This window comes from Melospiza melodia, chromosome 10, assembly GCF_035770615.1.
Source record: "Melospiza melodia melodia isolate bMelMel2 chromosome 10, bMelMel2.pri, whole genome shotgun sequence".
Classification (NCBI taxonomy): domain Eukaryota; kingdom Metazoa; phylum Chordata; class Aves; order Passeriformes; family Passerellidae; genus Melospiza; species Melospiza melodia.
In genome coordinates this window covers 18,017,613-18,036,893 of record NC_086203.1, presented here as the reverse complement: position 1 = coordinate 18,036,893, position 19,281 = coordinate 18,017,613, and the positions used below count along the sequence as shown (strand labels likewise).

General features: G+C 35.9%; 1 protein-coding gene across 2 annotated transcripts in view; it reads right to left on the bottom strand.

Moving 5' to 3' along the window:
* CACNA2D3 (calcium voltage-gated channel auxiliary subunit alpha2delta 3) overlaps positions 1 to 19,281 on the bottom strand; it is a 381,968-nt gene that overhangs the window by 181,806 nt on the left and 180,881 nt on the right. For both annotated transcript variants that reach the window (XM_063164664.1, XM_063164665.1), the window contains exons 10-11: positions 10,811 to 10,900; positions 7,023 to 7,136 (exon numbers count right to left, since the gene is read on the bottom strand). In XM_063164664.1, coding sequence (XP_063020734.1) covers positions 7,023 to 7,136; positions 10,811 to 10,900 — 204 coding nt within the window. The remainder of the gene's footprint in view (positions 1 to 7,022; positions 7,137 to 10,810; positions 10,901 to 19,281) is intronic.

Sequence of the window (19,281 nt, the reverse complement as noted above, 5' to 3'; positions counted from 1 at the left end):
GAGACTGTTGGTACTCATCTAAAATAGAACAGCTCTGACAAATTTCAACATCTCTTTTCTGTCTGTAATGTTTAAGAAGATACATACATTCTAAAGAGAATTAAAAACAGTCTATAAACTGAATCCTGGCTTTTTAAGATAACTGCAGCATTTCTCAGTTTAAACCACACAAACTAAAATACAGTTTTTATTATGCTGTTAAAGAACTTCAAGAAATAAATGATCTCACCGTTTCCTTAAGCAGATGACACAATTCTTCACAAAAAACATTACATCAGGAATAGACAGAGTCCACAGAAAAAAATAGGCATATTTCTGCAATTACCATCCCCACTTTAACTGTCTTGCTTCTGGCATGATAATTTTGAAGAACTAAGACCTTACAGCACATAAACTATCAGGAGAATGGTTGGTTTTGGTTTTTTAGTAAACAGAATCCATTATATATCAGCTTCTTACTATGATATTTACTTCTTATGTTTTGGTCTCTCTTGTTAATAAGGGACACCAGCCAAACATTTTAGCCACAAGGAGTTTTATGCCAGAGGCAAATAGTGATTACTTGGAGTCATCTAGGCACGTTTTATGGACACCTATTTTATCTCAAATTTTGGATCTCTCTATGTCTACATATACATAAAATTATCTTCTTTTTTACAAGGAAAAGGAATCATTTTTGCATTACTGACACTCATGAGTTCCCAAAGAGTACTTTGGATAATCTATTTCAAATTGTGGATTATTCTCCATTTAGACTGTCCCTTATTTATAAGGTGTTCTGTATGACTCATGGCTAATTCCCTTGTGTATCTATTTCTGATTATATTACAAATATTAGCACAGTAAGGGCACTTTGAATATGCATTTTCAAAGGGTATAAATTATCATTCCATCTAAAAGTCTTCAAACATTCAGAAAGCATTAGCTCCTCCATGATTCCAGCCAACAAGTGACTGTGTATAAGAAGCAGTAATCCTTCCTCTGGCAATCCATATATGCCCTGAGGATAACATTTAATTACCTTTATCTTCACAAAAAACATCTCTCCATTTGTTTCAATTTAAGCACTGCAGGGGAAGTTTCTTTGTGGCAAATTAAATTGACAAGTGACTGAAAAAGAGGTCTTAACTACTCTGAGTGTCACATAAAAGAATTCAAGTAAAAACACTAATGACAAATTTGTAGAAATCATTATGGTAGTTTTGACCAAAAAAACCCTCCATTCACTGAAAGAGAACCTACCCACCTATTTTTCTCTCTAAGAGGAGAAGTAATAAGGCAAAATGAAACCTTTTTAAAACTTCTTTTTTTCTCAAAATGAAATCACACTTGGGGCAGGAATCTAGCTGTGATGAGTTGTTTCTTTTTATCCTGAAATCAAAAACTTCTGTTTGATCTCATACTCTATCTTTTGTCATACTACAGGAGTGCCTAAAAAGGTAAGTAATTAATATAAGTTACGTCATAGCTTGAAAGGCCTATAAAGTGTCTGGACCTTCTTTTGTTCTTGAGATAAGCAGTAATAAAGCACCAGGTTTGTGTAGCAGTAATGGCATCTGCCTCCAAAGTACGTCAGCCTTTTCAGAAAGAAACTCAGTTTAATAACATCCAGACAGGACTGCACATGAGACATTCAGTTTGCTGTACGAATGCTCCATGCTGCCAACTTTGCCTCATTCCTGAGCTGCAGACTTGGTTAAGGCTCTGCAGGAAGGTTTGTACCCTGCGGATGGCAGACATGAAGAGAAAGATGACTTGCCACCACTGCAGTGCCACAATGCAGCCACCCATTCTTGTAGCCTGTTCTCACAGCACCCATTAATTTCTTTAGTTTTCATCTTTCTTTGCTCAAGGAGGATAAGGAAAGTGTCCTCTCCTGTCCTATGGCAGTAATTAAATCTTTGAGGATTTTTACATATACCCAAAGCTCAGACATTTATTTCGTATATACAGCAGTTGAAGCCAATAGATTGTGGATCACTAAATAAACTCACTAAATAGATTTCTAGCTAAAAAAAATTTAAAAGGCAGAAAAATTACATGTAATTTTTTATTTCATATATCTCTAATATAAATGAGTGGATTGATATTAAGAGCTTTAGTGACCAAGTGGCCAGTTTTCACCAGGAATGACCAAGTGTTTTCTTAAATATTTAAGAAAGCCATATATTATTAAATATACCATAAATACTGATCCTGTAAAAGTATACGTGAAAGTCCCATGTAATTAAGGAGCTATTAACTGATTATTACTGCCTGCAAATCTAGTATTCCATTATGAAACCAAATCTAAATCCAGCAAATTTCAAGGTGCTGCTCTCTGGATTCAATTACAATTTTAAGTACTGTATATAGAACCAGAGACCTGCCAGACTGTGAAATTTTTCCTATAAAGCAGATGTAAGAGTAGGTATAAGCCCTTAAAAGTCATGGAACTATTTATATTGTAATTTCAACAGTTCCATTCAGACATGGGCAGCACTGGCTGTTAAGTCTTTCTACACCATAATCATTTAGCAGTTGGAATAAAGATGTTATTGCAGTTATGCTTTATACTCACCCTACTTGAAGCCTTAGCACCAATAGAAACCATCTTAAATCTCTGCCTTGTTGTAATGGTTCATAAGCATAAAGAAAATGTTTCTGTGCCATACAAAATTAATTCTACCCAGAGCCTCAGAATAACAGGAGACAGATAGATGAAGTTCTATTATCTGTGACTTGCCCAGAAAAAGAAAGGCTGCAGGATAACTAACAAGGTAACTGGATACAGAGGTATTTTTATCCCAGATTCTCTATCTGGATTTGATTCTAGAAAATGAGGAAGCTTTAGGTGGGATTTTGGTTTCCATTTGACTTGACTTAGTGAGGAATTAGTGCTTCTGGTTTTGCATGTATTTACCATCGCATATAACTGTTTCACATAATTATGGAAGCAAATGCTTTTCAGACTCAAAGACACACCCAAAGGGGAGGATGAAGTTCAAATGATTCAATTATTCTTTTACTTTCTTTTCCAGGCTTTGCATGTAGTACAATGCCATGAAGCAAAGGCCTCTCAGGCCCAAGGAGCAGAACATTTCTTTCTGGTTGCCAAAAGTCATGAAAGGTCACAAAGCTGACATCTCCCTTGGCCACCTGAGTGCTGCACTGACCCAAAAATAATACTAAAAGTCTGTACCCAAACTGAAATACTGACTTCCCCTTGATCTCAATGAGACTTTAGACTCTGCTCTCAATCATGTTTATAGAAGAAATGCTTTTTGGCTTCTCCAAAACAAGGAGTAGATGGGTTTTGTAGAAGCATAGAACTTGACAGCCACATAAAATCAATGGGAAACAGAGGAGAGAAAAAGACTCTCAAGTATTCGAGCACTGGGTCATTTTAACCAGTGAAGAAAAAACATCATGAGACTACATGGAGTTGTCAGTGAGTTAATAGGGTTTAAAATTGTTCCCTTCCACATTCATGCAAATGTTGTGCAAATTCATGGAAGAGAATTTACTGTGTTATTTTCCTTTGCAATATCACAAGATTCTGAGAAAATCTTGCCATATTTAAAATGACAAAATGTGTTAAATAATATTTAAGTAGATGCTTTCTGTTCCAAGTTTACTAATTTTCAATTAGTGATTAAAATGGCTTTTAGCTGAGAACCTGACAAAGCTTGAAGCTCTGTTAATATCTCTAATCTCATCATAATTCCAATTTTTTATGTGCTAAGGCATTTCATCAACATTTACAAGATTAATCTTCATGGAATTATCTGTGAGTTATTGCTGGAATTTTCCACTAGAAAGAAAGTAGGACAGTTTTATTTAACAAAAGATCATTAGTGGTACTATCTTCTGGGAGGAGACCTGAAGCACTATTCTTCCATGTAGTCACATTTATCTGTCTGCCTGCCTCCCCTACCCATGGCCTTTCATCCTTTTGAATTAGAACAAGGGACCTAGAGAAATACCTAAGTGCAGGATTTTGTTTGGTTTCTGATAATGCATTTGGATCTCATAGTAGGAGCAGTAACATAGAATAAAAGCATTATTCTGGTACAACTGACATCAAAAAGATATTTTGAGACTTAAAAGGCTTTCTCCTGAAATAGGACATCTTAAAAAAATAAAATTATTGCAACTATATTATAGCTCTCATTGTAAACAAACATTTCCTGGTACCACTCCTTTTAAATACTTATTTCTGCTACATGATGAAATGCTGGGCTTTTATAGGAGATGTGTAGATTTATTTACTATTGTGGATTAATTATTCCCATTTTGGTACTTCACGTGGCAGAGTTGCCTTGAATGAATCACAGAAATTGGAAAGTACTGAATGTAAGTTCCATGAATGAGAAAAATTATGTACATAGCACAAACTCATTTCTAATGTGTGCGAATCAGCTCTTTAAGATTGCACCTATGGCCTCATAAAAAGAAGGAAATAGATGTTAACAACTTGTCATATAAATAAAATATAGTGTTTTATAAAAATAGCATCTACTAGATTTACATTTAAAGTAGTAGAAGATACTAAGTAAACATGGGGAAATATTTTTGGGGTTTTTTTCCTTTTGCTAAGGAAGACAGAGACTCATAAAAAACCCAGTAAAATGAAAGCACTCCTTCTTTCAGGGAAACAGTACAGAAGATGACTTTTAAAAGTCTTTTGATGGTCACAATTTCCTAGTATCTACAAAAAATCAGGCTGATTTCCTTCAAAAAACTCAATTGCTTAATTTAAGCTACTTTAGGGATTTAATTGTAGCCATTTTATTCCCTTTCCTAATAACAGCAACACAATTTTATTTTAATGCATTATCAGAAGGAAGATGATTTTTAATATATATATATTTAAGGCTATCTTTTGCAAAGATATAAATGGTTTGGAAAAAGGAAGAAAACATGAATTGGTGCTTATGTCCCACAAGTTTGTATTCACTCTCCATTTTTAGAGATTCTCACTGACAAACTTTTGAAGTCTTCACAGGTGTATAAAGATTTCTTTCCTTTCTTTAAGAGAACAAAATGCTTATGCTGCAACTAATTATAAACTGTTTGCTGTTATCTAACATTAGATCAGCTCTAACTGAAAGTGGTACTTTGCTAACCATGTAGATGAGGTAAAAAAAACTTCAGAATTTACCTCAATTAGAGCCATTCCCTTTTCCACCACTGTCCACGCCAGTATCACAATGCAGGAAAAACATAAATGATAAGAAAGATGGTAGGGCAATGCATAGATAATAGGGAAAATTATGTACATTAAAACAAAAACTATCTAGCAGTTCAAAGGTGAGATTTACAAATATAAAAACCAGCTTTGCATAATTTCTAGGCACACTGACACTGCAAATATGTAGGATATTGCATTTTCAATAGCCTTCCTTTCTAGAATAACAAATCCAACAAAGACATTCAAAGCTCTAATGCATTAAAGCCTACATATGGAAATCTTTTACATTTTTCATACTGAAACATTTCAGGCTGAAAAGAGGAAAAAAGATTAGATTTTTTTTTTCCATACATGCTTCTTAAAACACAATTTCCAAGGCTGTGTTAATACATTAAATATTTTTAGAAGAGCTAGCTGAGTAGAATATTGAGTTGAATATCAACTAAAAGCTTCTCCCCAGACATCAGGTCCTTGCTGAACAAGGCAGGACTCCTGATGCTGGGCATTTGCAGAAGAATTCCCAATGGAAACCTCTCCTGCTGCTTTTTGCAACAGCTGTGCTGAGCAGGTTATCTCAGATGGAGCTGTGGATTAGCACATGAAAGATACACAACACATGTTTTTGTGAAAATACTTAGCTGACTCTTTCAGAGAATTCTTTCCTTGCTGATTCCCTACGATAAGAGTTTCCCCAGAGTCTCTTCTTCTTAACAGAGGAACCAACTCCAAAGAATGAGAAAATGCAGCGCCAGAGGCACAACCCTCTGAGAGACTCTGAGAATCTCCTTTAACAACAGTTTTTGTTAGATAAAGTGAAATGTTCTCATGGAATATCTGAGGGCTTAACAACTTAAATTAGATGGCGTCCCATTGAGTAAGAGAGGCAGGCCTGGCCACAAAGCCTTCAGCTTTTAGGCCTTCTTTCCAGTGGAATGATATTATATTTGCATAAAACAGAGCTAGAGAAGTCACTCAGAAAATAAACAGAATTTTATAAAAGAGAAACATGACTAAAAGCTGAAAATTAAAACAACTACTTTCCACAGAATATAGACCCCATGCAGCACAGTCACATTAATCAATTACTTGCTCAAACTGCACTTCAGACCATGTGGTTGTTGCTTCCATAGGCACGTAAAATGGCAAAGAACAACAAAAACTTCCTAAAATAGTCCCAAAACTTGCTTCAGCTGAAGACGAAATGTAGAAGAAAATTATTTCCCATAGAGAAACAAGGCCCACTAGAGCTTCCTCATCTGGTAAATTCAAGGCATTTCTGCCCTACTGTGAAATTTCCACTTGCTATATAAGGTAATTTAACTCTGGGCAAATTTCTTTATACAGATCAATAGAGCCAGATACACTTTTAATAAAATCTTACCAACTGTCAGCTCTATCCTTCACTCTGCCAAATGAATAAATTAAAAATACTGAGTACTACATTTGCTCTTTCTGCTGTCATAGTAAGCCACTTGTTGTCCATAGGACATACCCATCTTCAACTTGAAAAAGCATTGAATTATTAATGTGTATTTTGGGAAAAAAAGAAAAATTTTTATCATACTTAAAGATGTGTCTCAGGGGAAGGATTATATAATGCTCAAAAATGTAACCTGGAGGGAAATAGTGCCTTTATATCCTACTAACTAATCTAAGACCATTACAACAGTAAAAGGCCATTTCCATCCTTATGCAATATCATATAAGTGTCTTTTTTTTTTTAAATTAGTGATCCAAAATCATTTATAGATAATTAGAAAGATTGTTACTGACTTTTCAATAGATACACACTTTAGATTGGATATGAAGCTTTGGGTTTCCCATTCAGTGAAGGTGATGGCACACTTACTTTTCTGTCTGGCCAGTTGTATTTTGCAAATATGGTATCATATGTGTCCACAGCTCCATCAGTGATCAGCATTATGGCCTGGCTGCAAATGCTTCCTTGTCCTGTGTGATTGAACTGTAAAGGAAACAACCATTAGGATCTGCACATTCCTGTTACATCAAGACAGGATCACACGTGGATTTTGTCACATCTCTAGCATCCTTAGAAGAAGTCAGAAAGTATTCAGGCTAAAAACATTTTTTCATAGTTTTTATGTTCTTAGTGAATTGAAAAATAAGAAACATACATAAGTGTAGCAGTGCCCAAAATTAAAATGGTATTCTCCTGGTTTTGATAGATGATGAGTGTTGATGCATCCATAGGGTTTGCTTTGATTTAAATATCATTTTAGAAGAACAGGTTACACAAAAAGAAGTAATGAATGATGATTTTTCTGAGAAGTACAGGAGATACACAACTCCTGAGAGACATCTGACTATTCATATGGCATTCATTCATATTCACTCAGGACTACATTCCATATGCTATTTTCCTTTAAATATTTATCTGGGAGAACCCAGTTCATATTTATATACCCTGAGATTCTCCTATTACCCCAAAATGAATACATGTAAATAATTCAGGCTGCTGAAGTGCGGTACTTGAGCACAGGTACTCAGACAGAAATCTGTAACCCTCTGGCATAAGCAAAGGAAGCTTCATCCTTACACAAATGGGATTTTCCCCTGTCAAAGAACAAACACATTGTCATATTATGAGCTTTGATCTCTTCATTCTGGAGTTGGTGCTCTGATTATGAATCCATATGTCTCCATTTGCTTTGGTTGCAGAATAAATTCTTATTGCTCTGTGCATTACCTCGTTCTGTGCATTACATGTTCGAGGTACTTTGGTGAAACATCCATCTTTTAGCACAAAAAAAAGCCAAATTTTAAAATCATTTGATTTTTTAATTTCTCTTTAAAAACACTTTAAAAATCTATGAAAATATCAATAAAGGGGATATTACAATTACTTTCTTTTAGTTTTCATGTACATTATCACATTTGAGGTCAGGCAAGGCCTCATCCTATCACCCTACTCTTGATGCTGTGAAAACCAAGTAAGAATTATCTTGTCCCACCTCCCCAGCCTTGCTGTGCCCCAGAACAGGGTGGTCCCATTTAAAAAGCAGTGCCTGTGTTCACAGGTGAATTACCTGGCAGGGACTCTGACTGCTCCTGCAGTCATGAGAAATTGTTCAGAGTATTCTGGTTTGATTTGAACTACTGACAGCTCTGTCTTTTAAGCTTTCCACAGTGTGTTTGCCCTTACATATTCACTGTTTTCCAAACTCTAAAACCCACTTTTTCTAAAAAAGTTCTCCTAAAATTTTCATCTTTGTAGAAATGCCTGCAGTAGAAAAGGGGGGGGTTCCAGGAGTCCTCTGTCTTTTCTACCTTCACATTTCTGTGTCTGAGTGACCATACCCACATTCAACAACCATTTCCATCACACCTGCATCTCTCCTCAAGCTCAGCTTCCTTTTCATCCAGCAGAAACCTCAGCAAACAGAACCAGAAACACTCTGCCTTAAAGGGCAGCTAATGTGGATTTACAGGGTTAGCTGTATTGTGATCACTGCCTCTGTGTAATTTGCAAGGCAGTCACTCAAAATTCTCCCATCATGACAGGTTTTCCAGTCTTAACCAGAACCAGAATTATTTAAGTGGGATTCCTTCATGATCTTACAGAGATTTTTTTCACATAAAGGTGAAGTTACTTTGTCCAGGGATACCTTCCTCACATGAAAAATATATTTTACAAGTGACAAGGTATCTGAAAAGAGAAATTAATGAAGGGGAAGTGCCTTTGTACATTTATTTTAAAACACCACTCTGTATGCATCTGCATTATTCTACACTGTTATCTGAATATTTTGAAGAATGAGATTAAATTCAAATACTTTGATGAGTAATATCTTCTCATATTTGTCTAAAACTTTTAATTTTATTGAATAGCAAGAGTGATGAAAGTGTTTTCCATAATAATAACAATGACAAGGGGCTTATGATGAACTACAATTAACTCAGTGATTCATCAGTTAGCAGCAAAAATTTCAATGCATCCTGACATTTACAGCAGTTGGTTGTGATTAACAGTCTTTGAAATGTCACAGAATTTTATTTAATTGGTTATGATTTTTTTAAAGGTAATCACTTCAAAGAGCACATTTGTCACCAAAAGAGATAATTGCAGTTGTCACATGACATAGTAGGTGTCTAACTACTGTACCAAGCCCTTCTGTATTCTTCCTCTCTACAATGTACACTGCATAAATTGACAATTGGAAAGAATTTGGAAGTGGATTTTTAAACATGCTTTTCAAAGGTATCAGTAGCAAACATCTTCAAGTCTTGACAAGCATAGCAAATATTGAAAGGTAATTGCAAGGCAAAATTGACTGAGTTTAATTAGTGTAACCCCTGAACCATTTTAAAATCCAACCAGAGTCTTTATAGACTATTTATGTAACACAAAGCTTTCTCTATTTTTTTTCCTTTACTATACCACCACCCACTCCTTCCCCCTCCCCATTCATCCACTTTCATTTATTTTTTTAATGAAGAAAAGACATCCTTAGCTAACCTATAATTCAAATAGGCTTCTGGCACATAAAGGTCACATCTTGCAGACAAAGTGGAAAATGGTTTTCTGTACTCTGCTAAGGGGAGATTTAACTTTTCCTCTGGCCTAGGTGTCTTTAATTGAATCTCCCAGAGACACTGCAGATATGCCTGTATAAAATGGAAAATATTTTTATGCTGGCATTTCTGGAAGTTTACATGCAAAAAGGATTGAACCTATCTGAAACTTTATTTTAAAGTATAAATAGAAGCAATAAATAGAGCACCTTGAAGAGATCTGAGCATACCTGTAGCAGAGTCCATCATGATGTTACAGACCTCTCATCATGGGTGCAGTTCAGCACATGGGATGTCACATCCCTTTAGTCTCAGAGCTATTATCTATCTGTGGTATTAAATGTGGTATAAAAATCTATTATGAGATTTTTATACCACATTGATCATTATAACTTCAGTTACCTCACAGATTTTGAACCAAAGCAAAACAGACCTTGTGTCAGGTCTTCACTTCCTGCAATGTGATTTTTTTTTCAGTTTACATAATTTGGAGGACTAGCATAGAACATCACTTGCACTGAGGCATTCATACTCTTTTTCTGGTTCCCAGGACTCTATTTGGTGCCCACAATTCTTAATAAAACCTCTACAAACAGCCCACAGTGTCCTTAGCTTCATGCACCTTTTCCCATTGTCGTTTTTGGCATGCACCACACGAAGGCATTAGTTCCACACTGTCTGACTGAACACATGAGCAGTGGGTGGAAGAAGATAACTCCTTTTTTCATTTTAAGATTTTATGCCTGGAAAAGAATCAATCAATATTGCCCTTCAAGATGAATACACAGGAATAAGAACCATTAATTAATCTAGGATCACACAGCATAAAGGCAGGCACACTTGTCAAACTTTTTTTGAGAATATTTGGGTTTGAGCTCTTATTTCCAAGGTACATCCTTCAATCAAAAGACATTTTGCTATTTAGTTTAGACGACTTTTTTTCATCTTCCAGCAGACTAACACACTTCAGTATTTTTTCCACAAAATACATGATTATACTTCAGGAAACACTTTAAAACATTTTCAGGAATATAAACTCAGTTGAAAAAAAGGAAAACAAGAAGGAGGTGAAAAACAAAAAAGATCTGAAAAGCATGAACTTACTTCATTGAGCATGTTGAAAGCTTCATTTAAAGCAATGTCCAGCATTCCAATTCCTTTTGCAAAAAGTTTGTCAAGGTGTTCCCTGAAGTGCTGAAAAATGAACAGAAAGATTTCATTTGTCAGGATGTTTTTACAACAGACTTGTTGATGATTAAGGATTTCTGAATACTTTAGACCAAGTTCTTAGGCTTAAATGACCACATAGACTAATTAACAAAATAATTCCCAGTTAATTTTTTCTGACTCTTCAAGTAACACTAAACTAAGGATGTGTTAGTACAATAATAATGCAAAGGCATCCTGTTTTTCATACATTTTTGGCTAATTATTCAATCCAATAATTTTGGTTTTGTTTTTTGTGTTTTTATTTAGAGATCATCTTCATATTTTCTTTTAAGTTTGTATAGTAATTTTATATAATTTATAACAATTTTCCCTGCAGGTTTTTGGAATGTGATAGTTGATAAAAATTATTTTTTCTAACAATTAGCTTTGAGAGTACGCACCTCTAAAAGATGATACATTCTAATCATTAAGTCATTTTAGATTCTAATCATTAGATCATTGAAGTATAAATGGAGTTTATCACTCAGTATTAATATTAGACTCATTAAAAACTGTTCTATACAAGAAGACAAGACAATTAATTTGTAAGAAGAAAATGAAGCCCTGTGTGGTGGGAAACAGCAGGGGAAGCAATGTTGTTGTGAAGTGCTATTCCACTCTTTACAACTGGCTAAAAAGTACAAAAGAACTGCAAAACAGAGAAGGGCATTTCAACTCAACCAGTAGAGAAAAAATGTCAGGGCAAGACATATGCCACTGTAATATTAGTTTAAAGAAAAAGAATACATGATTTCAGAATGAGATAAAAATCACCTTAATTCCACTTTCAGTAACTTTCAGAAACCAAACAGATCTCAAACACCAGGAGTCCCTTGCTCTTAATGAGCCAGAAAGCATACTTGAACTTTACAACTTAAAGAGCTCTTTTTAGTAATAAACTGGTTTACCTCAGTCTCTTTTTGCTCTCATTTTGGAGCCCTTGTTTGACTGGGGGATCTGTCCAACTGTGTGCAAAAACATTCCTGGACAACTGTGTGCTTAATTCCCATGTGCAAATACCAGAATGTGCAATATCTAATTGCAGACTCATATACTTAATTGACATGCATAATCTTGGTAATTCTGAATGCAAAACAGGCACACAATTATGACAATCAGACATTGATGTCTGAATACAAAATTACAGGGTCAGAGCTGCACAGAAGTTGAGTGAGGAAGCACAGAAGTGTTCAGCTGGGGAGGTGATCACCCAGAAAAGTCTCAAAGACATGGGCTGAGGAGAATGAGGATACAAATCCACATGTGCAGGTAAGTCAGGATGAGTTCCTCCAGAACTTAAATGAGAATAAACCCAGGATGGTTTTTAATGTCCTTCATATTCTGTGTATCATGGGACAGTTACACAGAACATTAAAATCACACCACTGGTGCATCTGGCTTTGGCATAAATGAACAAGAGGACAGATTCATAACCAATTATCATGATTGAAGTTGGAATTTCTCTTATAATGAGGTTGTTGAAAGCATCTTTTGGTACATCCTAGTGTATTCCCCTTTTCTAGCCTCACAGTTAAATGAACAACTGTGGGGATTTGAGACCATACTTGGTTAGATGATCACATTATATTTTCATTCTTTGGGGATTAGGTAAAATTGTCTCTTAAAATATGATAGCAACTTGCATTTTTGTTACTTCCTAGTTTCCTAGTTTTGATTTACTAGGATTTAAGAGGTAATGAATTCAAATAAATCAATTTAAGCAATTTATTTCAGCAAATCTGTGCTTGGGAGTTGACACATATTCAGAGCCCTTTTCATGATGCAGAACACAGGTAAAGTTAGGGAGGTAGAAAGGGCAATCTGAACACAGGCAAGAATTTGATTTTCCTTTCCCAATTCCAGGTCATTGCAGGCAAATTGAAAACTCTTCTGAGATGAAGGCCAGAAACTGAATTCTTCCTTCGTGGCAGAAGCTGTCAAACTTGTAGTCAAAGTGAGACACTGATTTATCTAGCCCATACAAAACCTGAAGAATGATTTGCTGATTTGGTGGAAATTCTCAGGAAATTCTAAGGCAAATCCTTTTTCTGGTTTCTTATCTTAGAGGCTGCTGTAATGGCCTCACAATGTTTATTGAGATTAGACAAGCTGACTGGTATCTATGATCACAAGAAGATGACAAATTTTTATATTCTGGAAGGAGAGGGAAAGTGGTCACCCTCCAAGCAAACAGAGCCCAGTGTCTGCGCAACCATGGGGGAAATTATTTGTCTTCCATTAAAATAATATAGGAATACTCCACAACCTTCAAAGCTTTATCCTTTCCAAACAGGAATAAAAGGAAAAGAACAAACTACAGCCATCTTCATTTGACATCTGAAAACAGGAAACAAACGCATCTGAAAGCAAGTGATGATACATTAACACAGAGAACTGAGTTCTCCGGTTCCAGGTAGGGCTGTGACAACCAGCCCATCTCAGACACACAAAAAAAGTACAAAAGATGCCATATGAGCCATCCCAAAGGCCCAGCATTCCTTCTCACTGTAGCAAACACTTGCAGAATTATACCAATGGGTTTTGTTTTCCCCAGAATCATGACAGACTGTTACAGCAGAGAGCTTGGCTCACCTTTTCATTGGCACACAGATTAGACCTCACAGGTTGCTTTAATGCATTTTAACATGAGAACACTGCCTCAAGCCTCACACAGAGATACATCATTCAAGCTTGTTATGGTCTACAGCAGATCCCTCCCCTGGAAGTCCTGGAAACCTGTTTCCCTTTATATTATCTCTCTCTGGCACTGACAAAATGGAAGGAAACCAATAGAGTTTACTCTCATAAACTGACCCAATCAAGTCCCCATCTCTACTCTTCCCACATATCTAGAAAAAAAAAATACATTTTTTAAATTACTTGTATTTACTTCAGGGCTTCATAATTGCTTAATTGAGTTTAATTTCTATTATAACCACCAAAGTTTTGAAAGTTTTGGTTTCATTCTTGTTAAGCCAATGTGCTGCACACGAGTACCAGTACCTTGCACAAATATTTTATTAGAGCCTACTAATGTTTACCAAAAACAAAGTAGCACTTATGATGAGTAGGACTACCCAAATTAGATTGGGTACAGGACCGTGGATTCAAGCCAATGAATAAAGCATTTTCCACTGATTCCAAAAAGGAAGGAATCAGTTCACAACTAATATATGCACAGAGGTTATACAGTTCCACTGGAAAAGCATGATATTTGCTATTAACTGTCTGACAAGGCTGAGCTTCCTACAGAAAAGCGTTATTAATGGCTTCAGCATTCCTCCAGGTTTCCTTGTCAGCTTTACTGAAAGTCTTTGCTACTTCTAGCATTGCTCCCCCTGCCCATCCACACATGCTGTAACTCCAAATGGCCCTGGGACACACTTGGCAAGGATTTATCAGATTTGTGAAGATGGACTGCATCAGCATACAAACAGGAAAGAAAAAAACAGTCAGAAAGCCTGTGTGAGGTTGGAGAGTGATGCTCACCTGTGTCACAGGGAGGTTTACCCACATGCACTGACAGATAAATGTGTAAAATGCATTTAGGCATCAGCCCATTCCAAACCCTTGGTCAGGGCAGTTACAGCTTACCTGAGTGTAACGATTATCCAACCCCTTCTGTTTCCTAGCATGTTGTGTTGGAAAAGAAGGGGCTTTTTTGGGAAAAACTAATCATAAAAACAATGCTGTACAAAGAGCTCAAGATTCAATACACTCAGATTAAAACTGAATTCTTCTTAAGTAAATTAGTTACTGCAATAGGAAACGTCAGACCAAATTTCAGTGGTCAGGGGCCTAATGAAAGTTTTGAGGGACTATAACAGCTTTTCAGTTTTAAAATAAGAGTAGACTTCAGTAAGACTTTACTATTTTGGGGTTTTTAACGGCTAAGCAATGCAGTTGATTCTTTTTTTTTTTTTATTTGCGATCTGACAGAGATGGATAGATAAATATGCAAAAGTAATTTGCTTAAATAAAATTCAATATGCAAAATTTGTATTGACCAACCTCTTATTGGCAATTTCACTCAGCTTCTTTGCTTAATCAGTCTTCTGGTTATTTAATTTCTGGTAATTGCATAGAAAAATAAAAACTTTTTGGAAGTTATACATTACATCTGTCTATTTCTGTCATTCGAATTTACACTGGGGTAAGTTCTTGATTTAGTTTGGAGTTACTGTGCCTATCTGTGCATCTAGAAGATGATATATTTCATCTGGAAACATTTACAGAGAAATGTCCTCAACCCATATATAGTACATTAAAAAAACATATAAAAGAGGAATGTATATTGTAATATTGTTACTTTAAATCTGAAGTTACATTAAATCAGATTGTCATCCGATTCCTTTGGGGTAGGTAAATTGTAACATGGAGTTTCTCAAAGATGAAAACCTCTTGGCCCAAGAAAACTAGTATTAAAATAGGCAGTTCCACATGTTTGCAATTTGTGGAGAAAGTGCAGACGGTGACAGAATAGTGTCTGAACTATTTCCCACTCTTTTTTAAATTTGTGTATAGCAAATTGATACACTTCAAGGTAGCAGCTGTTTAACACTGATGCCAAATTATAAAATAGTCTGGTAAAATTCAAATATACCTTGCATATTTTATATTACCAAACCACATTTAGGGTCACAGATTAATTTCAACCTCAGTTATGCTACCCAATGCAATTACAGATTTAATTTTTGTGATAAACGAAACTTAAAGCAAGTTCTGCAAATTAGGGATAGCTTACAATTTCCACATATCTAAAATGAACTCTAGCTTTGTGCCAACAAAAAATTTATGACAATTGATAGGCTGTGAAAACTTTTAGCAATAAGTGGAGACAGAATGACACCTGCCATATCACCTGACATTATAATTATTCCAAAAACAAATTACTGTATTTTCCCATTGTAAAATGAAAGTTGAAGCACTCTATTTTGGAAGAATAATAGTACTGGGATCCCTGTGTGTTTCTTAGGGAAACTGGTGGCAAATACATTAACACCATTCACATCACTGTCATATCAAAACACAAACATATTTGAAGTTGTAACTTTGTCTTTTACAAATACATGAAGGAAAATCCATTCAATAAGGTTTCTGAAAAGAAAAATGCCTTCTGAAGTGTACCTGACAGAAATTCCAGGTTGCTCTCAAAGCTGCACACCACAAGCACTTACAGAACCAGCAGTTTTGCAGAAAAGTAATAGAACAACCTGCTCAAAACCTGGGGAAGTTCCTAAACTTTAAGATTATAAAAATTAAACTAGCATCATCTCCTTGCAGGTTGTTGCCAGCAGTAAGAAAAATCAAAGTTAAATGAAGATTTACTACTCAAGTCTGTGTTACTTGGCTGTTTTTTAAGCTGGCAGGGAAGAGGTCTAGATGCTTAAACCCTTATTTCTTTCAAAGTATCTTCACACTTTCTCAAAGAAAAGCACGTTACATGCTGGAGATTCAGGGCTGAAAACAATTTTTTTCTCCAACCTTTGTTCTTTTCCCATCACAAAAATGCACAGGTGTGTTAAACGTTTAAATTCTTAATGGCAATAAATGTATTTGATGTCCCTCAAAAGTCTACTGTAATATGGAAGACATTTATTAATGCTTTAAGAAAGGAGTGGTCTTGATCAAGTAACCCTATGGATTAGGCTTGTTCAAAAAACATTCCTGCTTTTGCTACACCAATCACTATGAAATTTGTACCAGTCTTCAAAACATTCATTTACTCAGGCTGAACGTTGCAAAGGTAAAAGTACTGATGCTGTATTATTGCAATGGTAAAAGTACTGATGCTATATTTTCTTTTCTGACTGCTCTCTTTACTTAACAAAACCATGCAGGATCAAGAATCTTAGGCTAACTTGAGCTCCATTATCATATAAATTAAGAAGTCTAACTTTTCACCCCTTACTGATATAGCTGTGAGAAGAGAGTTCAGCTCAGATATTCCAGTTGAGTCTTAACTCTTAAGTAGAGATGTAAATGGACTAAAGACTGCATATTCTAGAGGAAAAGAATGCTTCATCAATAATAATTGGGATGTCATTCAGAGAGAAATGCAGTTTCCTTCCTCTGTGTGCACTTTGTACAGATTTACTCCAATGTCAGGTATATGTTCTTACCTGAAAGACAGAGAAAAATTGAAGGAGGGAGGTGGAACTGAAGTTGGCTTTGTAGTATCTTCCCTGGTGATTGCAACAGCAAACTAAAATCCATTACTGAAGGGAAAATATCACCAGAGTGGACATAAGAGAGCTACAATGCTTTAAATGATTTTTCATTCTTTAATGAGAGTGGATTTTTTTTCTTCTAGGTAAGTTTTCCTTTACTGCTGTGGTCCAGAAAATAATGGTAAGTGTTCTAGAGCCAATGTGTGGAATGAACACTGTGTTTGCAATACTGTTTCCATCCCAGAAAGAGGAAAGGTGGGGAGGGGATCAAGAGTGACAGTGTTTCATGAGAAAATGTATAAACCAGACAGATTTTTTTTTTTCTTTACTAAGACTAATTGAATTTTCTGAAAGTCTGGCTCTGTGGAAGCCTGTTACATTCCTGAAAATTATGGGTAAGAGTTCCTGCAACCCATCCCTGAACGTGAAGGAGCTTATGTTTATTTGCTGCCCCTAATCCACTGAATATTCAGCACCAACACCACTAAGGAGGAGCACTCATTTCCCAGGCTGCTCTAAGGCCTGAGCCTGAAGCTCTTTCCTGCAGCCCACAAACAAATCCTTCCATTCCTGGAGAAGCTCCCAGGTCTGGTTTTCCCTGGCCAGGCTGGGGATGGAGCAGAAGAGGCTCTGGCTGCAGCCCAAAGCCAGGATCCCCTCACGCCTGGACCGTGGGCAGCCAAGGCTGAGCAGGGCTGGCTGTGCTGGCACCACGGAACCTTCCAGAAGGAGCAAACTCCACATTCAGTCCTCCCTTCAAAGGAGGATTTGCTCTCTCCCCACACCCAGCCCTGGCCCGGCTGCCCCAAGTCAGAATAATTTAATTTATTCTGCTGAGAACCTGGTTTGTCCATCAGCTCTCCACAAATGAAGTGCCAGTGATAAGGAGAGCTATTCTTCCAGAGTCTGTTTCTTTGTTTTGTTAAAGTTGAGAGATAAAACAAGATTCAAAGAACACCATTCAGCATCTTTAAGTGACGTCCTCAGAGTGGAGAGATTCCATCTGAAAACATCTGAGCCTTGGAGGAAGACAGCAAAGTAGTTCTTCAATAAATAGTTTCAAGACAAATATAGACTGGGGTACTGATCCTGTGAGAGCAATTTTTATTTGGAGTTGTTGAGACAGCTGCCTTCCACGTGAGACTAAAAGCTCCAAACATTTCAGAGTAATTTCTTATCTCTGCTTCTAAGAACTGCCTGTCTTTGGTACAAGTGGTGTCAGATGAACCTGGCAAGATGCAGTTAGCAATAATTAGGGTATATGGCACAGGGGGATTTTTCCCGTATGGGTCATTTAATGGGATTTTTTTATGTTGAAATTCATGTATTATGAATTTCATTTAAAAAAAGGTAATAATTCAAGTTTATTCAGCATAATCTAATAGTTTGGTAAAACTATTTGGCTGCATTAAGTGATTATGTGTCTTAAAAAAGGTCAGGACTATGGATAGTAACACAAAAGTTGAATAGTAGCATAAAAGTGAACTGTTAAAAATTCAGTCCCTGCAATCATCAGCATCACACATCTCCTCTTCCCACATAAGACAAGACTATAGCAATATGAAATACCATTACAGAAAATTTTAATTGTTTCCATCTAAAGTTATCATTTGAGAATAGATATTTGCCAGCTAAAGAAAAATTGTTCTGACTTTTTGAAAATACTTGTATTTCTTTTGGTGCTAGTAAAGTTTATACTAACAGATGTGATCATCATTGCATCCATTCAATTGAGAAGAACATTTGACATAAAAATGAAGGATAGAAAGTTCTGAACCAAATACATAGCTACATTTTCAGACCTAGATTGAAATTTAAAAAAAAATCAGGCAGATGTAGACATATGCAAACTGAAACAATTATATCAAAACATTGCCTGTCAATCTCCTGCTCTACTTTGCCAGTACAGAAACATGTTCACATGCTGATAATGACTGCTTGGAAAAGCTACAAAACACAACGTTTGCCTTGATATTTTTCTTGGGTTTTTCATCATTTAATAAACAAAAGAAAAGAAAGAGTTGTTATTATTATTACCAGTGAACCTGCAAAGGAGTATTTACCTTGTAAGACTAGTTGAGAAAGTGTAATTTTATCTACTTTTTCTATGATAATTCAATAGACCAATGGCAATTACACCCAAAAAAAAAAAAAAAAAGAACCCAAAAATCCCTACAGAAGTAGTCTGGTGTATGT